The 22021-nt window shown below is 57.0% G+C and overlaps 1 protein-coding gene, 1 long non-coding RNA gene and 1 other non-coding gene across 5 annotated transcripts in view; 1 reads left to right on the top strand and 2 right to left on the bottom strand.

Moving 5' to 3' along the window:
- Positions 1-1196: 1196 nt before the first annotated feature.
- ST6GALNAC2 (ST6 N-acetylgalactosaminide alpha-2,6-sialyltransferase 2) lies at positions 1197-14959 on the top strand. 2 transcript variants are annotated; one of them, XM_054846425.1, is made up of 11 exons: positions 1197-3567; positions 9135-9227; positions 9327-9384; positions 9732-9906; positions 10697-10862; positions 10947-11085; positions 11251-11354; positions 11515-11598; positions 12217-12316; positions 12530-12693; positions 13648-14959. In XM_054846425.1, the coding sequence occupies exons 1-11, from the start codon at positions 3443-3445 to the stop codon at positions 13655-13657; spliced, it is 1218 nt and encodes a 405-aa protein (XP_054702400.1). In that variant the 5' UTR covers positions 1197-3442; the 3' UTR covers positions 13658-14959. The 2 variants fall into 2 exon arrangements, with proteins under 2 accessions (XP_054702400.1, XP_054702401.1); XM_054846426.1 differs by having other exon boundaries at positions 12530-14959.
- LOC129214563 (uncharacterized) overlaps positions 14959-22021 on the bottom strand; it is a 21334-nt gene continuing 14271 nt past the window's right edge. Inside the window, exons 1-6 of one of the 2 annotated variants that reach the window (XR_008579732.1) lie at positions 18362-21509; positions 17478-17566; positions 16336-16425; positions 15587-15654; positions 15196-15314; positions 14959-15031 (exon numbers count right to left, since the gene is read on the bottom strand). This is a non-coding gene — a long non-coding RNA (uncharacterized LOC129214563). Of the gene's footprint in view, positions 15032-15195; positions 15315-15586; positions 15655-16335; positions 16426-17477; positions 17567-18361; positions 21510-22021 lie in introns of those variants that run through there. The other variant, XR_008579733.1, reaches the window with a different exon arrangement.
- Positions 17637-17711, bottom strand: LOC129214853 (small nucleolar RNA R38). The gene has a single exon (XR_008579832.1). It is a non-coding gene; the product is annotated as a small nucleolar RNA R38 (small nucleolar RNA).

Here is a 22021-nt window from a genome sequence, read left to right as displayed (position 1 = left end):
CACAGCTGAGTGCTGCCACCGCACTGCTGTCACACGGGCGCTGGGGTCCCCATGTCCGAGTATGCTCTGTGCCGTCACTTCCCTGCGCGCCTCCTGACTTCAGTTGCCATAACACCTAAAAATCCAAGCCAAGACTGTCCGGGAGCACCCGCAGCACCGCCCAGGCAGCATTGGCGCAGGCAGGCACTTTGCCTGACCCCGTTTCTGCGGGGGACCTGGCGAGAGGAGGTTTGGCCGAGGCGCGCTCTCACTGCGCTCCCCACCCTGTTGGGAAGGGGCTGTGCGTCAGCCTCCCCAGACATCTGCTGACGAATTTCTCATTAGGCGATGGCCTTGCCTCCGCAGGCAGCCATATGGCCCGATGTTCTCCGGCGGGGCTGACACAGCAACGCATTCCTACTTCCAGACTTTGAATTTCAGGGACGTTTTCGATGAGCAGATTTTTGGCACTTTCTTAAATACACCTCTGACCTGTGCTTGAACAAATTGGGATATATAAATCCTCCAGGAGATTTTTGGAGGTCTTTTCGTCCCAGCTGGACAGTTCATTATAGCAAAGACCACAAGACTTTCCTCCACCAACCCGTGGCCAACAGCCAGCTGGTGCAAAATGTGCTTATTTTCCTTTTCCTCTCTCTAGCCATGTGGATGGCTTGGGGTTTGTTTCCAAGAAGTAATCACTGGAATAAAAAGCCCAGGCTAAAAATGATACTTTCTGTTTTTCATTGAAATTTCTTTTGTGTTCTTTTCTTAATCTTTATTTGGCAGCTATCATCCTAAAAGGTTTTCACACTTATTTAACTTCTAAATTAAGCATCACTTAATTTCAGGGCAAGGGCCAAAATGCACTGTAGCACAAAACAAGTAGAGCAGATGAAGAACTGCGCATCTCATTTTCACCCGTTGAAAAAACCAAACCCAACAGTAGAAAACCATGTATCGTGGAAACGGATGGATGAGAGCGACGTGAAGAAACCAGCTCCTCCATCCCTCTGGACAAACGCACCAAACCTGCCACTCACCAGCGTTTGCATAATTGGGCCATAAATGCCTCCAGATGGCGAATTCCTGACTTTGCCCAGGTCACTCGCTCCGGACCATCGGTCGTCCACCTCCAGGGCCAAGCCCTGCTGTGTCCCTTGGGCCCTACTAGAACACTTGGTAATAATTAGCTGTGATTAACAGAGGGCCAGAGTCAAGAGCACTTGAGCTGAAGCGCCCACCGGGTCGCAGGGTGCGAATCCATCGCATCGGAGCAAACAAGGGCGATCCCCCCGAGTCACACTGGGTGGGGACAGGCTCCAGGCTGGGGACCTTTCAGCAGCACCCCAGACTCTTGTCCCCCCTCTGCTGGCCCTGAGTCTTCTAGACGACGGTAGTGTTGTGGGGGCTGGGAGCAGGCTTTACTGATAGAGGCAAACAGCCTCAAATTCTTCCATCGGTGCACCCCATTTCTCTGAGCTGCCCTTTGCTGCTGGGGTACGCGTTAACTCCCTGTTCCTGCCCGCCCTTTGTAGTTTTAACTCCCTGCCTTTCCTTCTGTAGTTTTAGCTCCAGCTGGGCTTTAGACACGACATTGTCCAAGCAGCGATGGTCTGTCCTGGCCTTCCTGCTTCTTGCCTGCTCTCTCCTTCCCCGAGACGTCCCGTGCCCGGCTAAGCCTGCCTGCCGCAGCTCCCCAGCCCCTGCGCAACAGCCGGGCTTGTTCCCTGTCCATTTTCTTTAAAATCAGCCCGGCCGCCATCCCCTTGTAGTGACCCAGGTCCAACGTCCACTCTCCCAGTCGGACGAGGCCACCACTGCCAGCCCCGTGTCACAGACCTGCTCCCGTGTTTGCACCAGGACATCGCCACCGACGGGACCTGGGCGCTTTGTGGATGCCGGCACGGCGCCATCCCCGCGCAGCCAAAATTCCCAGAGGACCAACGCCGGCATCTGGAGGACTTGGAGTAATTGCAAGCAAATGGAGACTGAAGCAAACTCATATGAAATTATTTTTGCGTTTATATTCCGTTGAATGAGCAGCGTCATTGGAAACGCGGCTGGAATGGAAGTGGGGGGTGGTTGGATCTGGGGGGTAAGAAGTGGTGGGGGAAAATGCAGCCGGGAATACGCCAGCCTGGGGGTGCACGGGTGCGACTGGGGAGCAGGGATGGGGCTTGGCCCCGGGTTTCTGGGTCTGAATAACAACAGCCGGTGCTTGGGGAGGGGCTGGAGGTGGGTGACACCCTGGGGCAATGTGTTGTGGGTGCTGGGGGAGCCGTGGGCGCAGGGCTGAGGGTTTGGGTGGAGCAGGGCTCACCGTGCTGCTGCTCCCTGAGTCCGGTGGCTTCCTAAACATCCAAGCCCCCCCAGATCCCTGCAGATCAACTGAAAAAGCTTGTTTTCCCTACTGAGTCCCTTCCCCTGCTGTAACAAACGTTTTGGTATGCATAGCCTTTCATTCACAGGGCTGTTTTCTTTGTTCAGATGAGTTTAACTAAAGTAATGTCAAAATACTCTTTCAAGAAAGAAACTAAAGCACTTCCCTTCTGAAAACGTCAAAATGCTTCATTTGGATTTCCCCCCAAGCCCCCCAAACCCATTTTTCCTTTCCCCCAGCCCAAACTATTCGTTGAACTCGGCACAAAGCCCTGAACGGTTTTGTTTGCTGCACAACCACGTTGTGGGGGAATTGTTCGGCCAGAAAGCGGGCAGGGACCGGGGGGCAGCACCCCGGCAGCGTGTGTCCCCCCCCTTTCTCCACTTTTGCACCAGATTTGCTCCCGTGGCGGCAGGTTTGCCTGCGAGCGGCTCGGTGCGGGTACGTGCCGCGGTGCTGCCGTCGGGGACCCCAGGGCTGGAGCCCGGCTTCACTTCGGAGCCTGGATTTTCTGATAAATTTGTAATAAACAGCAGCCGGCTCCGACCCCACGGGGTCACGGGTGTTGGCGTGGGCCGTGCTCGCTGCTGGCGGCGAAGCAGCCGGCGGGGAGAGCGCGTGTTTGAGCTGAACAAGAAAGTTACAGAAAAGGGGATCCTCCGTGCTTTGTGAGCTGTAGGTGGGTGGCATGAAAAGGAGTCAAAAAAAAAAAAAAGAAAGCAAAGAAAAGCTCATTTCCCTGCTGGTTTGAGTAAATGTTTAATCCCCAGCTCAAAGAAAAAGCAGCTCAAAAGTGCTTTTTTTCTCAGCAAGTCTGAACCAGTCAGCCCGGTGCCTCCTCCCTCCAGCTCACACCCTCCCTCCCGCCGCTCCGGAGGAACATCCCAGCCTGCTCCAAGGTGCAGCTGGGCACCCGGGGCAGGCCGGAGCGGTGTCCATACCCACCGGGTTGGGAGAGGGACCGGGAAGTTTGCCGGGCCCCTCTCCGGCACTGGCGGGACGGCGGCGTGCCCGGTGCAGGCAGCGCTGGCTCCCACGCTCCCGCTTGCCTGCACCGCTCCAGCGGCTGAAGTGCCTGGGATGGGGTCCCCGCACTGGAAACGGCTCTGCCTTTTGCTCCTGGCGGGTTTAACGTCCTCCCTGCTCCTCTACGGTCACTACTACGCTACGGTGGAGTCGCCCACCGGCCAGCGGATCATGGCCAGGTAAGGGGGTCGGGGGGGTGGGGGGCAGGGATGTGCAGATCCAGCACGAGGTAGGCTGGGAAGGGGAGGGGGAATTGGGGTGCTGGTCCCTTTAGTGCGCGTGGTCCCAGCCGCGCCCCTGGTTGTGGGGTGGTTTGAGAAACATGCGTGCAGTAGGCTCTGCGCCCCCCCCCCCCCCCCCCCGAGGTGTGCTGGGTGCTGGGTCCTGCCTGCAGCTGAGCCCAGGGGTGCCCGGAGCGGGAGCCCAGGGCCGTGGGGGGGGGGTGCAGGGGTCCCCGCATGGGTTCAGCCCATCAACGTGCAAATAAACCATTGCTGGGGCTGGGGACAGCTGAGGGTGCTCAGCCCCCGGCAGGATCAGACCCTGTTCAGCAGCCGGCCGGACTCGGTGAGCCCTGCGTGTCCCCGCCGGGATGATACAGGACTGGAGCTGGCTGATTGCCCCGGGGGGGAGTTTGGCCCCCGCGGAACCACTCTGATCCCCCCAGCTACAGAGGAGGGCATGGCTGCCCGCAGCCTGCTCGGATCCCTGGGACTGCCCCCCCCACTTCCCAACTCCCAGGGGCTGCAGCATTTCCCAAATCCAGCAATTTGCATGTCCCCCTTGGCAGTCACGTCTGCCATGCCTGCACCCTCCACCTCCCCCAGGCCCCTTCCCGAACCTCCCCGGTGCCAGACAGGCGAGGGTGCTGGGGTCCCCCGGGGAGCGCAGGGGAGCAGGCGGGGTGTGAGGGAGCCTGCACAGCACTTGGCCTGCAGGACCAGCCGCCCTCCTCTCCTGCGAGCATGGGGTAACGTGCCAAGAGAGCGCTACGGGTGTCCCTCGCCTCCATGATGGGTGCTCTTGGGTGCTGTCCGTGCAACAGAGCCCAGCTGCCTCAGTGCTGCCTGGGAGCGGAGGATGCTGTGGGGACCAGAGCCGGTCCTGCACGGGGTGAGCTGAGCGCAGGCAGATTTGTGCTGGGAGTTGCTGGGGGTGCAGCTGGCTGGGCTGCCCTGGGGTGCAGACGCTCTCTCTTTCCCCGCTGGGAGCAGGGGGCTTTCCTTGCCCAGGGTGGACATCCCCTCTCCTGCCAGGCTGGCAGAGCAGAGGTGTCCCCAGCAGCCCAGGCAGAGGTCAGTTGTTCCCATCCACCCTTGGCCGTGCTGGGTGAGCAGCGGTGCCGGCGGCAGCAGCGTTAGCTCGTACCGCGGTGCTCAGGGCAGGTTGTGGCTGCGGTGTGGAGCAGCTTCCTGCAAAGAGCTTCATGTCCATGAGAGGGGAAACTGAGGCCCACAAGGGCAGCAGAACGTGCCCAGGGACTGTGCTGGTGCAGGGAATGGAAACCAGCCGTGAGCTCCTGGTCCATCCTGGGAGCAGGGTGTGGAGGAGACCCATGAGATGGGAGCCAGGAGCGGGTTCCCCCCGCCACATGGCACACTGCAGGTAACTCAGCCATTGCCTAACCCTGCCTGGACTTGTCCCAGCACCGGCTCCCTCTGCCGCAGAGCCAGCCCCGGCCCCTGCCCCACGACCGACGGTCAGCTCGTCCAGCCCCAGAGAGGAGGGGAGCCCCAGGGTGAGGTAACGGGGAGCTGGCCTGAGCTCCAGACCTCTCCTGGGGTTTTCCTCTTGCCTTTAAGCCAACCGCTAAAGCTAGAGCCAAACCAGAGCGAGTCCTGTTCGCTCCAATTCCCTGTGTTTACAACCGTGCTGCCCCCATGACCGCTGCTTGTCCAGCCTGAGCCGTGCACCCAGAGGAATCGGCGCTGCCCTGCTGTCGGATGCGGGGCTGAGTCCGGAGGTGAAACCGGGACAGCCGGTGTTTCGCACGGCTGACGTGCCATCGCAGAGCGCACGCTGCCTGCTCTGCCTGCCACTGGGGCAGAAAGGGAGGGTCAGGGGCGCTCACGTGTTGGTGCAGGCGGCCACGTTTCGGCAGAGAGCTTTGTGTGAGCAGAGTCTCCATGCAGATTTACGGAGGGATGAAGGGGGTTGGGAGGAAGCTGACACCTGTGGCTGATGCTGGCTGCTCCAGATACCCGTGGCGATGCCGAGCCCCCCTCCCGTTCAGTGCAAAGCTGGTGGCAGCGGTGAGGACCCTACAGAGATGGGTGAAATGCCCCGTGCCTGCAGAGAGCCAGACACCCTGCGGTCAGTGGGCTGCAGGGAGCCAGATCCCTGGAGCGCCCAGGTTTGGCTGGGCACAGCCCCATCCCGCTCCCTGCCCGGCCATCTCTGAAACCCTGCCGGCGAGCTGCCGGGACCGCTTGTGGCTGTATTATTAGGGCAGACGGGATGAACGCGGAGCTCTGGCCAGCCTCACCGTGCCGCTCTGGCTCGGCACTGGGGGAAGATGCTTTCTGGAGCTCAGCCCTTCGTGGTGGGATGGAGCAAACGCCCTCTGAGAGCGTGCTCACGTTGCTGCTTCGGCTCCCTCAAATGGCTCTGCGGGGCCCTGGGAGCGTTTGCTTAAGATAAGGCCAGACTGTGTGCTCACAACACTCATACGCGGTGTTATCTTCCGGAAACGGGGGGGGGTGGCCATGGACCAGAGACGTCATATTTGTGAATGCCACGATGGTGAGGGAGCGTACCCAGGCTTGGCTAGCTCCGCTGTGTCAGCTGGTGCCCAGGCAGCCACGGGCCACTCCTTCCCCAGAGCCTCATTGTGCATCAGCTGGTCCAGGGGAGGGTTGTCATCTTCTGAGTCAACCAAGCATCACGAGGTGCTTCGCCACATCCTGGTGGATGACGTCAAAGCATTTGGCTCCCCGATGTGCCGCTGAGCTGCTGTCTGGCGGGGGGGCCCAGCCAGGGCAGGGTTTGGGCCGCAGCCACGGGCAGGACAGCTGCCGCGATGCTGGGGAGATGGCTCCAGCACCAACAGCTGGGATGCGAGTGCCAGGAGGTGCTGACACAGGGATTGGATTTATCGGGTCAGCGCAAGTCCTGGAAGAAGCGATGAGTGAGTGCCATCCTGCAACCCGCCGGGCTGACCTGCGCCCACCTCCCTCCAGCCAGCCTGAGCTCAGCTGGGTCTGAGCCCCGGCGCTGCCCTGGGCACTCCCGCAGCATCCCCGGCACTTCAGAAAGTACCACAGCATCCTCCCGCTGCCGGTGCCCGGGTCTTTGCCTTGTCCTGCAGGTGCGGGGATGAGCCAGGGAGGGGGAAGGGAAGGATTTGCACCAAGAAACAAGAGTGGGGGAGCTTGGAGGGCTGGGTGGGCAGGGATGTGCAGCTGGGGCTTGTGAGCCTGATGGGGAAGGGCTGGGGAGGCTGTTTGGGTGCAGCTCTGGGGCAGCACGAGCCTGGACGTGGTGTGTGAGGGGAACAGCTCTTGGGGTTCGGTGGTGGGCTGCGCCTCTGCGGCCAGAAAAAGGGTGAGTGACCAAACCAGGGGCTTTGCGTGCAGGGAGTTTGCTGCTGCAGGGGGTTCAGTGCTTTGCAGGAGCTGGCTCTGGGGCAGGGAGGTTTCTTCAGTCCCTGGTCCGTCGTTCGGGTGCTGGTAATGTCAATAAGCTCCTGTTCGCGAGGCACGTGGGCTGTGGATCTCCCACGTTGTGAGATGGAGGAACCAAGCAGGGCTGGGGCAGCTTGTTGAGGGTGAGCTCTGTGGGATCCCGTGGCCGTTCGCTGCAGCTAAGCTGAGTCAGCGTGCTGAGCTCTCCTTGTAGCTGCTGCAAGACTCCTGCATGGGTGGGCTTTGCTCTGACCAGGGTGTGCTGCCTGTTCCTGGCAGAGATGGGCTGAAAGAGCAGCCTCGAGTGTAACCACGAGGTCTCGTACAGCCTGTGGATGGCCTTTCCCAGCCGGTGCCTTGCTGTGCACAGACCCTGCCAGCGCAGCTCTGCTCCCGTCCCCAAGCCGAGGGAACAGGCAAGTTTGGTCAGGCTGGGTTTATTTAGATGCTTGCAGTGATAACACCAGAAAGGCCCTGAAGAAAGCTGCAGCTCCAGCATCTCCCTGGGATGGTTCAGTCCTACCTTGGTGGACCTTCCTGGGGGTTTGCCCTCCCTCTTCTCCGCCAGCTTGGGTGCTCCGGGGACAAGCCTCAGGGCTGAGCTGGTGGCTTCAAGGGAGGTGAGGACAGCGCTGTGCCCGACCCCGGTCCCTGCTCTGGGGCCGGCCCCGTGTCAGCCCTCCTGTACGCAACAGGTTGGCTCTTTGCACGCGTTAGGAGGGCAGGACGTGGCCACAGGGCAGGGCGAAGCCGGGTGACCTTGTTCCCCAGTTGGGAGTGTGTGCAGTGAATGGCAGGGGCTCTGCAGGGCCGCAGCTCTTGCTGGGGAGCTGGTGTTCTATGGGACGTCAACGCAAGATGCGCTGGCTCGACTTAATACGGGCCCAGCTCTGCTGGCAGTGCCCAGCCCCCCACGTGGCAGGGACACCTTTGCCCTCCCCATCCCCTGCCCGGAGCTGGCGGTGCTGGCAATGTGCAAGGAGGGAGCTGGGACTAAAGCGCGCTTGGCCCTGGCTGCTCGTCCACAACTGGGGAGATGCTCCAGTCCCCGGTGCCAGCACCCAGGCAGGGCGCTGGGCTGTCCCCCCCATGTCATGCTGTACCCCTGGGGTGGCACCGAGCGGGGTTTGGGTGGCAAACGGGTCTGGATCCACTCCCAGGCAGGGCTGTCGGTGCTGCTGGTGTCGACAGGGGCCGTGGCGGGGACGGAAACCCAATGCCCGCTGCGTCGGGTAGCATCGCGCCGGTGGGGGCCGGGGGGGAGGCAGAGCTCCGCTCCCCACCTGCCTCTACCTGTCCCCAGGCTCCCAAGCAGAGATCCCGTAACAAGGGGGCCCTTGTCTCCTCCACAATACCCCCCTTCTGGCCGGAGCACCTGCCGGCTGGGCTGGAGGCGGCGCCGGGGGGCTCTGAAGGGCCCTTCTGTGCGGGGATGAATGGGAGCCTGTTCCCCTCCGGTGGGCTCCCACCTCCCGCTCGCCAGGCTGCGACCCTGCTCGCCCCCAGCCCTGTGCCCCCCCCCCACCCCTGCCGGAGGCCGGGTCTGCTCTGGCTGGCCGCCGTGGGGCTCAGGGCACCCCAAGGTGCTGAGGGCAGGGAGCCCTCTGCCCCCATCCCCAGCACTGGTGGGGGATCAGGGCATGCCCCAGCCGGCCCCGTGGAAAATGGGGTCCCATACACCCCGAGAGCCTCCAGATCCCGATTGCTTCTCCAGTGTAGCAACTAAATGTGTCTTGCTGTCCTGCCTGGCTCATCCCAGCCCCGTCCCCCTCCTCCTACTTGGGCTTGGGAAGGGTGGGGTGGTGGGAAGAGCCGGGGAGGTCTCAGCAGGGTCCCCCCAAGGCTGCAGCCTGGGCTGGGTGTTGGTATGTGGGGGTCCTGGAGGTAGAACCCACCAGGAGATGGCGGCTGCTTTCTGCATAAACCCAGTGTTTTGCAGATCTGCGGCGCTCTGCTTGCAGAAACACACGGATGGAGTTGGGTGGGCGCAGGCAGCGGTCAAGGTGGGCTGAGTGAGGTGACTTGGTCCTGCCCTGTGGCTCTCAGGGGTGGGGGGGTGTCGGGGTGCAGTGACTCTGTGTCACCTCCCTGGCTGACCCCCCCCCGCTGGCCTCTTCTCCCAGCCTGCTGCAGCCAGAGCCGCTGGTCCTGGCTCTGCCGGGGACGTCGCGCCAAGCCGGCAGCCGCAGATGGACCCCTGAAGGCAGCTTAGAGAGGTAAGGGGGAAGGTGCGTGCGGTGGTCCCAGCATGAGCTGGTAGCCCTCTGCCCAAGGGGTGGATCTTTAACTCTGCTGTGTGTTTGTTCCTTGTGCAGCGGGAAGTCCTCCAAGCCTTCGGCAGAGCTGGAGGAGCCCAAGCCCAGCAGAAAGCAGGTAATCATTAGCACAGTACGGTTAGTGCCCCCGGTGCCTCTCCTTGCTGGATTTTGTCGGTTCAAGGTCTATGTGGGGAAGCTGAGGAGGAGAAGCATCATCTGGAAGGGTTTGATGGGGGTGTTTTTTGTGTATATGCGTAAGAGCTGGGCACCAAAGGGTGTTTTGCAGCTGGGGAAACTGAGGCACGAGGCAGTGCCCTGCCCGTGGGACCCAGCAGAACACATGATGGACGAGGAGCATGTCTGTCCCTGGGTTTGTCCTGTCCTCGGTGCCTGCCGAGGGGTGATGTTGGAGGGAAGGTGGACCCAGGCTGGAGACTGAACCGAGGTCTTCCTCCCCCCCAGCCCAGCACCTGCCTCCGCTCGGTGATGGCCAGAGCAAAGGCAGACCCCAAGTTTGGGGAGATCTTCCGCTTCGACACCCCCGTGCTGATGTGGGACCAGCACTTCACCCCAGAGACCTGGGACAGGCTGAAGACGAGACACGTCCCCTACGGCTGGCAAGGCTTGTCCCACGCGGGTATGGGACCCGATGGCTGGGGATGGCAGCAGATGGGCCGGGGGCGATGGGAGGGTGTGGGGCGAGCCCAGCAAAAGGGACCGAAGGCATGGGGCAGGCAGAGGAGCCCTGCAGAGGAGCCGGGGACCTTGATCTCTCCCCACTCTGCCTCCCGGGGCGCGGGACAGAGGGAACGGCTTTGCAAACGCCACTTGTTGCATCTTGTGACATTTTCCCCGAATAAAAGCTCCAGTGTGTGCATGATTATTAACTGGGGCCGGAGGAGCTCGGACAACCCGCTCCATTGTTGTGGATGGAGATTGTTTCCCTTCCTACCCCAAACCCACTCTCTGCTCTCCCCGGCAGCCGCCGGCTTCAATCCCCGGGCTGGGAAGTGCTGGGGACGGTGCAGGGGAGCAAATCGGTGGCAGTTGCAAGGAGACATTGTCAGGAGGGGACACGGCCAGTGTGGGCAGCAGCATCCTCAGGGCTGGGGCTGGAGATGTCCGGACACGTCCCCGTGCCTCGCACCGCCTCGGGTGGCTGCTGTTTGGAGCTGGCTGTGGTACATGGGGGGCTGCGAGGGGGGGGACACCAAGCGTGGGAGAGGACGGTCTGGCTGACGTCCCCCGTCCCACCTGCAGACCCCTCTCCCGCATGAGGATGGTGTGAGCTTTCTTGTGTGCTGCTCCTGGGTGTGCTTTGTGCAAGCTTCTCTGTGCGTGCTGTTGCACGCTTAAGTGTGCACGTGCTCACGTGAGCTGATGCACACCTTTTTCCCACTGACTGGCCGCATCCTGCTCCATTCCAGTGGTGGGCAGCACCCTCCGGCTCCTCAACGCCTCCGGCAACAGGCACCTATTCGACAGGGACGCCTTCCCCAGGGGCTGCGTCCGCTGCGCCGTGGTGGGCAATGGCGGCATCCTCAACGGCTCGCGGCAGGGCAAGGCGATTGATGATCATGACCTCGTCTTCAGGTGGGGATGGGTCCCGGGCAGGATGGGACCATGGGTGCTGGGGAGTGGCTGGCCCTGGACATGTGTCCTGCCCTTTTCCTGCAGGCTCAATGGTGCCGTGATCAAAGGCTTCGAGGAGGATGTTGGGACCAAGATCTCCTTCTACGGCTTCACGGTGAACACCATGAAGAACTCCCTCATTGCATACGAGGAGTATGGCTTCACCCAGATACCCCAGGCCAAGGTGAGAACCCAAGGGTTTGTTGGGGAGGTGACCCCAAATTGTCCCCTGAGGCCAGGCTTGTCCCCCAAACCTTCTCCCCATCTCAGGAGCCCTCAGCCCTCACCCCGCTGACATGGGCAGTGCCCAAACCCCCCCCCAAGCGCCACATCTGTGTCCCCGCTACAGGACCTGAGGTACATCTTCATCCCCTCGGACGTCCGCGACTACGTGATGCTGAAGTCGGCCATCCAGGGCAGCCCGGTCCCCGAGGGCTCGGACAAGGGGGATGAGTGAGTAGCCCCCCAAGATCCCCCCAGCACCTTCGGTGATGCACTGGAAGGAGCATGACTTGCCTGCCCTCGCCCCACATCTGGCCCTGGGGGGGATAAACCCCAAGTACCCCGAGACTCCCGTGACGTGCATTCTGCCCTTCTCCTCGCCCCGCTGCAGGCCACAGAAGTATTTCGGACCAGAGGCATCTGCAGAGAAGTTCAAGCTGCTGCATCCTGATTTCTTGCGGTACCTGACAGCGAGGTGAGGATGACGAGGACCGCGGCTGCTGCCCAGCTCTGCTCCAGGCTGGGCTCAGACCACCTGCCTCCCACCGCTGCTCTCTCCAGTACAGACCAGTGGCTGCCCAGCATCAAAGCACAGTTCCAGCCCTCCCCAGGCACTGGAACCACTGCTGTCCTGCTCTCCGCAGATAAAGTGGAGAGATTTGTTCCCCGCCATTCCCATTCACTGCAGCACAGCTCAGGACCCCTTCTGGCAGGGAGCCTGACTGTGCTCACCTTGCCTCCCATCTCCCAAAATAAATCAAATTTTGACCTGGTCTAACAGGAGCAGAGGTAGGGCCCAAAGGGATTGTCTTCTCCTACCTTTCATGAAAGCAGGCGCCTGGGTTGGGGTGATTTCAAACAGCAGGGAGGTGCCTTTCAGCAACCTGCGGCAAAGGAGCTGAACCTTAGCAGTAGCCCTCAGAGAATCCAGACGAGCGCTGTGTTTCACTCGGTGCTCCTGCCTGACCAGGCACCGGCATCACCAAGTGCACGGTGGGGGCTGGACAGGCACTGGGTGCTGCTGGGTCTGGTGCTGGGGGCTGCGGTGCCGTGCCGGCAGTGAGCCCCCCTGACCCACCACATCCGCCGGCAGGTTCCTGCGGTCGGAGCTCCTGAACACGCAGTACGGCTCGCTCTACATGCCCAGCACCGGTGCCCTCATGCTCCTCACCGCACTCCACACCTGCGACCAGGTAAGAGGCCATGGGGCCACCTTCCCCCCGGGACCAGGGGACCCCTCCTTTGGTTGCTGGGGGCTTGTGACTAGTGGGGACCAGTGTGGGTGGGGACCAGCGTGTGCTGGTGGCCACCCCCTGTTCCCAGAGGTTGGGTGGTGGTGCATGGAGTATCTTGGGCTGAGCCCTAACGCCATTCTTCACCCATCCGTCCCGCCTCTCTCCCTGCAGGTCAGTGCCTATGGGTTCATCACCGCCAACTACGAGCAGTTCTCAGACCACTACTACGAGCTGGAGAAGAAACCGCTGGTGTTCTATGCTAACCATGACATGATGCTGGAGGCGGCGCTGTGGAGGAGCCTGCACCGAGCAGGGATCATGACTCTCTACCAGCGGTGAGGCCAGGTGGTGGCCCACGGGGGCAAGTCCAAGGACTCCCGTGGCAGCTTCTCCTCTTTCCCCAAGGCCACCTTCTCCCTCCTGAGGGCTCTCCCCAGCTGGCCAGCCAGCCCAAGGAGCAGCCCCTCCACACCGCAGCTGGTGGTGGTGGTGGTGGTAAGGGGCCAGCTGAAGCTGGTATAGAGAAATGCTGCGTTTCCTCGGGAATCTCTGGCAACTTGTTACACGGTTCAGCAAGATTGAATGTGGCCTTTGGCGCACCAAGAAGCTCCACAGCATGTGGCTGTGAGCTCCCAGCCCTGCGAACAGGGCTGGGAAGCACAGAAGGGATAGGGTGATACTGGAAGAGTATGCTGGAGATGTGTACGTGTGGCAGCCTCTGGATGGAAGACACCCTTCACCTTGCCATTGCACCCCAGCTCCAGTGGTCGTCACCGTGGTGGGACCATAACAGGTGTGATGAATCCTTGGACTGGAAGGATGGAGACTAGATCATCCAGGTGACAGGAAGGTGGTGTGTTTCGAGAACACCTCCCTCCCGGACTGCAGAAAGACAGCTCTGGGTCAACGTGTGCCGCTTTCCAGAAGGATCTGTTTGCCTCCACGATCTGTGGAAAAGCCAGCGGCTCGGCTGCTCTCTCCTGTGACAGACACACAGTGTGCCCTGTTATTTCCCCCTTCTCTAGGTCATGGTGTTTTCAGACAAGGACGGGTCTTCAAAGCCATCAGCTAAGAGAAGGGATACCATAGCTCAGCTGGGACAGCAGAACCATGGCTTGCCTCAGAGCAGCCTGGAGATGAGAGCTGGCCTACAGCCCACGTGTGTGGTACTGGGTTTGGTGGGGTTTTCTTGCACCTGGTGCCCTCAAGTGCTTTGAGAGGGAAGCCCCATGCCAGGTGGGTTAGGGAACTTGCTAGCTTAATTTTTATTTTTTTTTTTTCCTCCCAAGAAACCCCTGAGGGAGGTGAAGGTCTTAACTGTTCAGCCATCCCATGTAAGCAGCACTACTGAGGAAGACCCGCTGGGGAGGCCGCTCCAGCTGGTGGTGGCCAGAGGGGCAATACGGCACGGCAGTGGTGTAACCCAAGGCACTTTCCCACTTTGTATAAATACATGTTGAATGAGTGGAGGTTTTATGCCCGTTTCTGTTGTTTTGGCAAATGGTGTGGGGGCGAGACCCCCTACCTTCAACCGGAGAATGGCCACAAAGGCAGGGACGGGAGCGGGGTTATGCCTGGTGCCCAGATCTGCGGGAGCAACTCTGAGTGCAGTGTTTCCACTTTGGGATGCTACTCCCCGTACGTCAGCTGGGGAGGAGTGATCTACTGCAGAGATGGTGAGAGGGAGCCTGGACGTGAGCCAGGGAACCTCCAGACCCCCTCAAGCTCAGGGCAGGCTGCTTTCAGCCAGTTCAAATGAGCATTACAGAAGACTAGGCTGTAAACCCGTTTCTGATGTAATCTCTAGCTTGGAGCCTATCTTGTGTTCCCAGGTCTCAAATTAACCTTTGTTCACATTGAAGCCACCTTACAATGGTACCAAGGCAGCCTGTTAGGCCTGTTTTTTTATTCCAAGCACTCAGCAAAACCTCTTTCATGACAAGAACAAACCTGATCCTCGCATCTCCTGACCAAGACGGCACCAAAACCTCCTTGAACCAGCTCTGGCTGAGCCTCAGCACGGCCTGCACAGGTAACATGGGGATCAGCAGCACCTCAACGCACAGGGCAAAACAAACAGGTTTTTAAAAACAAGCACAGCATCCTGCCAGGGATCCCATCCAGCTCCTGGGCAGAGCTGTTTGTGCAGGTCAGGAACTACAACGCACACCCTCCTTTCCCATTGCGAAAAGGGAAGATTTCTAGCCAAGGGTGTAGCCTGGCCCTGGAGTTAAACACACTCCACTCTAAGGGCTTACCAGACAAAGAACCCATGGCTGTACCACTGCCTCTCACATCTCCCTTATCTTTGCGCTTCCAAGCAGACCACAAGAACCATTTCTGTCACCAAGGCTAGCTTAGCTGTAAGCAGTTTTGTCACAGTTACCACAGATTGCTTTTCTTCAACTTTCAGCGTCTGCAGACACTGAAGTCTTTAGGTATCAGGGAGGAGCAGGTTTTGCTATGAAGGGTAAGCTCACAACTACTTGAATTTCAGGAAGCGTTTTAACCCAAAATCCTTTCTACCTGCTCAAACCCATTTCTGTTCAAGCAGATAACCTTTAAAAACAAACAAATAAAAACCAACTTAAACTCCCAAGATTTTTCCATAACTTATTTTATTCTGGAACAGAAGACAGTAGGGAACCACTTCTTCCTCCTGTAGATCAGGTCCTAGTGGGAAAAAAGACAGTGTCAGAGCAAAGCAACTGCCAGCTGAAAAGTTCCTGATGTGCACTATTTAATCAAGAGTACAGGTCTCAGGAGACAAAAACTTGCTCCCCCCCAAGCCAATGGCACTAGTACCCAAATCCTCTTTGGCTTTACTGGGAACTTACCAATGAAGTGGTTGCAGCAACCACCAAGCAGCGAAGAGGAGCCTGAGGCTACGCACAGGTGGCCATTTTACACCCAGCAGCAGCCATTTGTGAGACCTGCTCCAATCTTCCTTCTAGAGCTGGGAGACACCACAAAGCAATGCTGTAACAACTTTCCTAAACAAGTCTGTTCTGAAACAATTCCTGCCCCTCTCTGTTCCCAAATCACCAAATAGCTTCGACTTTTCCTATTTATCACCAGGCTGCCTCTTCACTTTTTCCCCTTACTCCCTGGAAGCCAAAAGCCCCACGTGCTCTTCCCAGCGCCTGGTCTGGCTTGGAACACAGCTGTACTGACAAAGCACCCAATCTGACTGCTGGCTTGTACATTCCCTTCTCTTTACATACCAACCTTAATTTAAGGAAGTCCACTGTCATCAAGTCTGTTGGTTCAGCCTGTCAGTGAATGTTATTGATCTTCTGCAAACAAATACAAATTCTGTTAAATAAAGCATGAAATTATTTAGCCGAATGCAGCTGTCAGCTACTGAGAGACAAAGTGCTGTTACAGCATGTGTATTCAGTGACTGTACATCAGGCAAGATAAAAACGCCTTTCTTTTATTTGCTCTTCAACCTGCCGCTGTGCCTCACTGTTTGGATAAGCAACTTAAAAGCTCTTCGTGGATCTAAACTGTGCTATGACAACAGCAGCCAGTGCTGATACTCCCTGTACCTTGCTGTATCTGAGCTCCAGACAGCTGGCTGCTCAACAGCCCATGCCTATGGGGCAGCGCTTGTGCTGCAGTCGCACATCGCGAGGGCAGGAGACCTGCTACGGGGGAATACATAAGCCTCAGTGGACAGTTGTTTCTCCCTCACAGCTGAGTTGTCAGACAGGGATAACAGCACATCACAGGCTTGGTTTCTCTCCTGCCCTTGGCTATATAAACTGCTCAAGTTCTACAAAATTACATACAGCAAAGACACCCAGACACTGACATGCTGATGACCACTGTTCTTCCTGATGACTAGTATTTTTCCTGGTAAGTGTTCAAAGACTAGGTATTCTGCTCAGCAGATGAGTCATGCTGCCTACAGATCTGACATCCAATTAATAAATTCAGAAGGAGCAGCATGCAATAATGAAGCATTCTCTTACCAGCCTGATGCCCAACTTAGCAGCTGCCCTTTTGCCAAAGCTGACTTTGGGAGAAGGTACAGCCCCAGGGTTCTGCAGGAATATTTCCTCCTAAATACAAGTTGCATTGAACACCATTAGCAACAATACTTCAAATAAAGTTTTTCCTTCACTCATTTCTTCTCCACCCCTTCTGACAAAAAACAGCACTGGATCACAGAGCAAGAACTGGAGAGAAGTTTGCCATTGAGAGAGAGGCAATTTTTGTCTCACAAACTTAGCAGAGCAGAAACCTGTCCCTCAGAGATGAAGTGGCATGTCTGCCAGTGAGTTGTCTCACTTGGAGACAAGAAACTTTGGGAGGTGGATGCTATTTAAATCCTTGCTTAGGAAAAAAACCCCACCAGCCCTGAAACTTTGGTAGATTAGACCCTTTTTAGCCATTTTAAGCAGACATCCTCATCATCATACAGAAACGTTTTAATCCAATTCCTTCCCTGCATGCAAGAATAATCCATTCATCCAGAATGTAAACAGTCTATGGGTTTATGTTGAGAAATGCACTCAAGCAGATCTAAGACAGACACATCCCTTCTGGGGAAGGATTCCTCAGGGTGTGTCCTTTCCAGGATGACCCTTTGGTGCATGTGAACTGCACCTCCCCACCCCCCAGCAACCTGATGCAAGTTTGAAACTGTCTCAGTGCGCCTCCAGGTAGGCAAACAGAAGAATTATTCTTTCACTAAGTCTACTTCTGTGACAAATACAGTTATTAGATGAGCTGTGTCAAGCGTCCCCATGATGAGCTGTCATCCAATCCCTCCTACTTCTAATCCCTTCTACTCTTGCTCATCTTTGACCACGCTGACAAGCAGGTGCTCTACTGGGCACCAGCAACACTAAAATTCCCATTCACTCTGTGTTGCCTTTCAATTTGTGCTCCATGGCAGCAAAGGGCTGCACACTCAGGTGGCAGCTGCAACAAAGCTACAGCCTTGATTGGCTTAATTATATTAATCAAGCCACTGAGCTTTTATATTTTCTCCCAGTAGCCCCAGGGACATAGAAGGATATCATCTAGCACAGCAAAATGAATCTTACTTCCATAGCCCAGCAACAGGAGAGAACTAGACTAGGACAAGACAGATGCTGATGTTTCTCACCATTGTGCAGGTTTACTGTCAGTTCAGGGAAGGAATCAGCTTCCCAGGCAGGTGAGTGTTGTTATTCTTGCTTGACACCATGCCATGCTCTGAAACAGAGGAAGGGGACAGAGTTAGTCCATGAAACAGATGGTTCTTTTTACCTTTGCATCTTTAATGCTGAGCCTCAGAATCGTGCTTCCACAGAGGAAAGATTAATTTCAGACAGGGATAACTTTATCATCACTAGCTCAGCTTCTGGAGCAGCCACACCTGGGCCATGCAGAGCCATCCCAAGAGCTCAAGCCTTTTCTTGACCCTGTGGTCAGCCGACTCCTCACCGGGCAGCAACGACCCGTGGTGAGTACAGCCTGCTCGCAGGCCTCCTTCTGCCTGGGTACTCGGTCAAATGTGCTGGGTAAGGCGGGCTCAGCCCCCTAACCCTCACTGCATGCAGGGTGCTTAAAGGCAAGCCCCGATAGCGTAGTGATGGCAACGCTCAGGCTGAGCCACACCAGCTGCTGTATTAAATACCCTCCCACAGGCGCTGCTGGGGAAGAATCAGTACAAGCGTAGTCAAAACCTGCGAGCCGAGCATCGCCCGGGGCAGGCCGCGGTGCCAGGAGCACGCCCCTCAGGGAGAGGGCTGGAGCCCCGTCCTGGCAGGAGCAGGAGCTGCGGGGTCCAGCGCAGACCGGCCTTGCCTCCCTCTACCCACCGGGGATGGCGGGGGGGGGGACGACACACCATTACGTCCCCACAGGCAGACATCGAGGCCTCGCCGCACCCTTACAGACAGCCGAGGCGGCGCGCAGGAGTGCCCCGCACCCTCTCCCGCTATCCCCGCGCCCCCCAGGGGTCTCCGTGCCCGCGGATGGCTGCCGATGGCGGCCCGTCATACTCACCGCCCGCAGCCCAGCCGCCATGTCGTCCGGAAGCGAACGCGGAGAGGGGGGGGGGGGCGCGGGCTGCGCGCGCCCGCCCAGGCTCGCGGGAGGCGCGGGGGCTGATGGGAAGTGTAGTCCCGTCCCTCAGCGGCGGGCAGCAGCCTCTCCCGCCGGCCTTGTTCAGCCCCGCTGCCCTCCGTATGGCCGGGGCATCGCCCGAGGCACCGGGCCCGGCTCTCGGGGTGCAGGGGTGGGCCTGGAGTGTGACAGTGGGCGTCTGGGGGGTGGGTGAGGGTGATGGGGTGCCTCTGACAGGGGCCATGGGGAGGGTCGTTGCCCTTGCTCCATCCTGTGTCTGCTACGGTGGAGGCAAGAGAAAGACAAAGACCTAAGCATGTTTAATTTAGCACTAGGGTGAGGGTTGACTCTTCCAGAGGCCACTTCTGCAGCTGTAACCTCAGCTGAGGGCTCAGCAGCCAATGCAGGGAAGCCTGGAGGTGGCTGGGGTCAGCTTCGGTGGTGGTACGTGAGCTCAGAGCTAGGCCTGGGCTCCATACACAGAACTTTTGCACCATTGTGCTGCTTGTTAATTGCATTTATTCCTTCTTCATGTGCCCTGTTTACTAGGGAGACATGCATGATTGTACTTAGCATGCTAAATGCTTCAAAAGGCTGAACAAGTATTAGCTAGTGTAGGAAGGGGCACACTTCAAAAAAGACTAATTAGCTGGAGATTGGGGATTAGTCAGAGATTAGTTAGTAAATGTGTGTGCCGTGCTTTGAATTTGTGATGTTTCTAGTATGTACTATGATTATCCTTCACTGTTAAAACGTACCATGAAATCTATAGGATCCTGTTTAGCTTATGAACAATAACAGAACCAAGGGGAGGAAAAATAAGAATAGCTAATAGCCACTTTCTGGCCCCAAAGCTTTATCCACACCCTTGTGGTGAAAAGCTCCAGTGGCTGGAAATGGAAAGCAGGCAAATCTGAGTCTGAAAGCAGAGAAGTCTGAGTACAGATGAAAGCCCTGTGTTTAACCAGTGTCACCCCTGAAATGTCTGAGAAGTGGAGGATTTGAATCGAAGATGTGCTCGTGGAAGGTTTCCTGGTTCTGCACAGCAATAGCAAGAGTGCGCTTTCAGCGTTGGTGTTGTGTGATGCGGCCATCTCATCTGTTTTCTGACCTGGCCACCTGGACTGCTGAGTCTGTGAAAGCAACACCTCGAGTTATCCGAAAGAGCTGTGCGCCATGAGCTGGAGGGAAGCGCGGCTGACGAGCCTGGTGTCTCTCTGCTCCTGGATTCCCTCTGATGGCAGCAAGGCGGCCCCGTGCTGCTGCCTGCACCGGGCAGCCCTGTGCTCCGGGAGGCCCTTCTGCAGCAAGGCAGTCAAGTTCCCAGGGAAAGGCAGTATGACTTCATGCTTATTTTTAGTGCCTGGATCCTCCTGGCCTTGTTCCTATTTTAGAACCTGATTTATTTTTTTTCCAGAGCATTGATTTAACCTGACTCGTGAGCCCTTTCCAGAATGGCCCATGTTGTTTCTTGAAAATCTCTCTTAAAGTCAACAGACTGCAAGAGGCACCTTTTTTTATTTCCTTACAGTGGTGCAAGAAGGCTGTAAAGAGATGCCAATGTGTTGTTAAAAATAAGCTGCTTCCAACGTAAGTGGCTGACTACGAGGTCTTCCCCAGCCCTCTGTGCCCTTTGCTAGCTGCAGAATGCCTCGCAGGCTGCCCTGGCAGGCTGGGAAGGAGCCTGGAGGAAGGAGCCTGCAGGGAGTCGCATGCTCTGGCATGAGGACATGAGAGCTCTTCAGCGTCTTTCTGCCCTGCAGGAGCCTGCTGCATGGGTGTTCGGCCTGGCAGGGAGGCAGGCAGTGACACAGAATGGCAGTAATTAACGCAGCCTTCACTGCAGCGGCCTTTGCTGTGTGAAGATGTGGCTGGCAATCTGCCTGACTACTTCTAACTTTCTGAATAAGCAAATATATAAAACCTCATAACTAGAATTAGCCCTTTAAGTTCCCAAGGGACATAAGGGGTTTTTTAAATATCAAACAAAACAACTAAAATCCTCCCTTGTGCAGAGTTCAGATCCTGGAAGGAGAGAAGACTTAGACTCGGATGTGCTGAGGGATTTGCCACCATCTTGATTTTTGAGTGGAAGCTGCTCGGACCATAGAGTAACTGTCTGCTTATTATAAAAAATAAATGGATAAGCTTTGCCAGGTACCAAGTAGTGAACTGACTCAACAATTAAAAGCTCAGGAGAAAGGCAGGAGCTAAGTGTGCAGTAGATTGGCTGTAATTATTCATGGCTGCAGTGCATAGATAATGTTTCCAAGCATATTTTAGAGGCAGAACAAAAACCCTGGATGAAGAGAGATGATAATCGCCTCACCCATGCCCATGCTCCCCTAAATCTCTGCAATTTCACCTGTGTGGGACTTAATCGAGTTCTCTCAGCTCTTTCCTTTAGAGGGCGTCCATGTCACACACATCTTCGGTGTACAAACTTCGCTCGGGAGCTGCAGTACACGGCAAAGCCTCCCAGAGGTCAGCAGAACATGGTGGCTCTTCTGAAGAGTCTGTGAACCTTCTGAGGGATGCGAAGGAAGTTACAGTCTAGTCTGAACAGGTCTGGTTGAACATGTTCTCCTTCCTCGGGCAGTTGCAATGTTGCTCCCAAAAGCAATTTGGACATAATTTTGATAGATTTCCCGTGGCCAATCTCCATCAGTTACAGTATTTTCTTGCTCCAGTCTTTGAGAGGTTGAGCAAGCCAGGAAAGCTATTAAAAGGGCATGGAGGGCATCTTCTACTTGTGAATGTTTTGGGGCAGCTCTCAACTTCCCAGCAGAGGATCTGGAGGGCATTGCTTCCCCTGGCAAATGACATGCTATGTTAAGCTCCCATCTTTCCGCTTTCTCAAGGTGCTTCAGTATCTGTCCTGCAAAGCCACAGCATTACCCTCGACAAAGAAGTCTGAGCTTTGCTGTGGGGTATTTGCTTATCCCTAGAGCGGATAACAGGAGAACGGGCAGTGACAGAGAAGGGAAAGGCAGAAAGACAAACAGAAATCAATGACAGAACCTCTCCAGCTTCAGCTGGGCTTTGATCCCATGGTTAAATTGAAGGACAAGGTCTCCTCCCAATTTCCCACCCATTTCCCCTCTTGGCTGCCTGTTAAGTCCCTCCAGGGAGAAACTCTCCATGCTTACTGACAGCAATTTGATTTCCTCTTGATTTTCCCCTCTGCCTGTCCCAGTCCCACCCTGCAGACAGGGTTGCACAAAGCCTGGAGAAACAAAGCATCCGTTCATTCAGAGACGCCCTGCTGTGGTTATCATCTTCGACATATGGCTGGGGAAAGCAACCAGGGTATTCGAACACATTAAGAAGCGAGTCCCCCATTGCTTGCTGCGTCTGGCAGGCACCAGCCCCCTGCATGGCTTGAGCGTACGAAGCACGAGGAGACACTGAGGTGCAGGGGGTAGCTGGATTGATGCTTAGCTCTGTTACATACGCTGTGTGCACCACAGTGCACAAAGAATGGTCCCCTGGGGTATGGCTGGAGAGTGCTTGCTGGTATTTCAGGTGCCAGACTTCTGAGGGAAAAGATCTGTAGTGTTAAAAAAAAGCCTGCCGTGAGGTCCCAAATCCTGCTGCAGA

This window comes from Grus americana, chromosome 18 (genome assembly GCF_028858705.1).
Source record: "Grus americana isolate bGruAme1 chromosome 18, bGruAme1.mat, whole genome shotgun sequence".
Taxonomy (NCBI): domain Eukaryota; kingdom Metazoa; phylum Chordata; class Aves; order Gruiformes; family Gruidae; genus Grus; species Grus americana.
The sequence above is the reverse complement of the archived record's forward strand: the minus strand, read 5'-3'. Positions and strand labels throughout refer to the sequence as shown.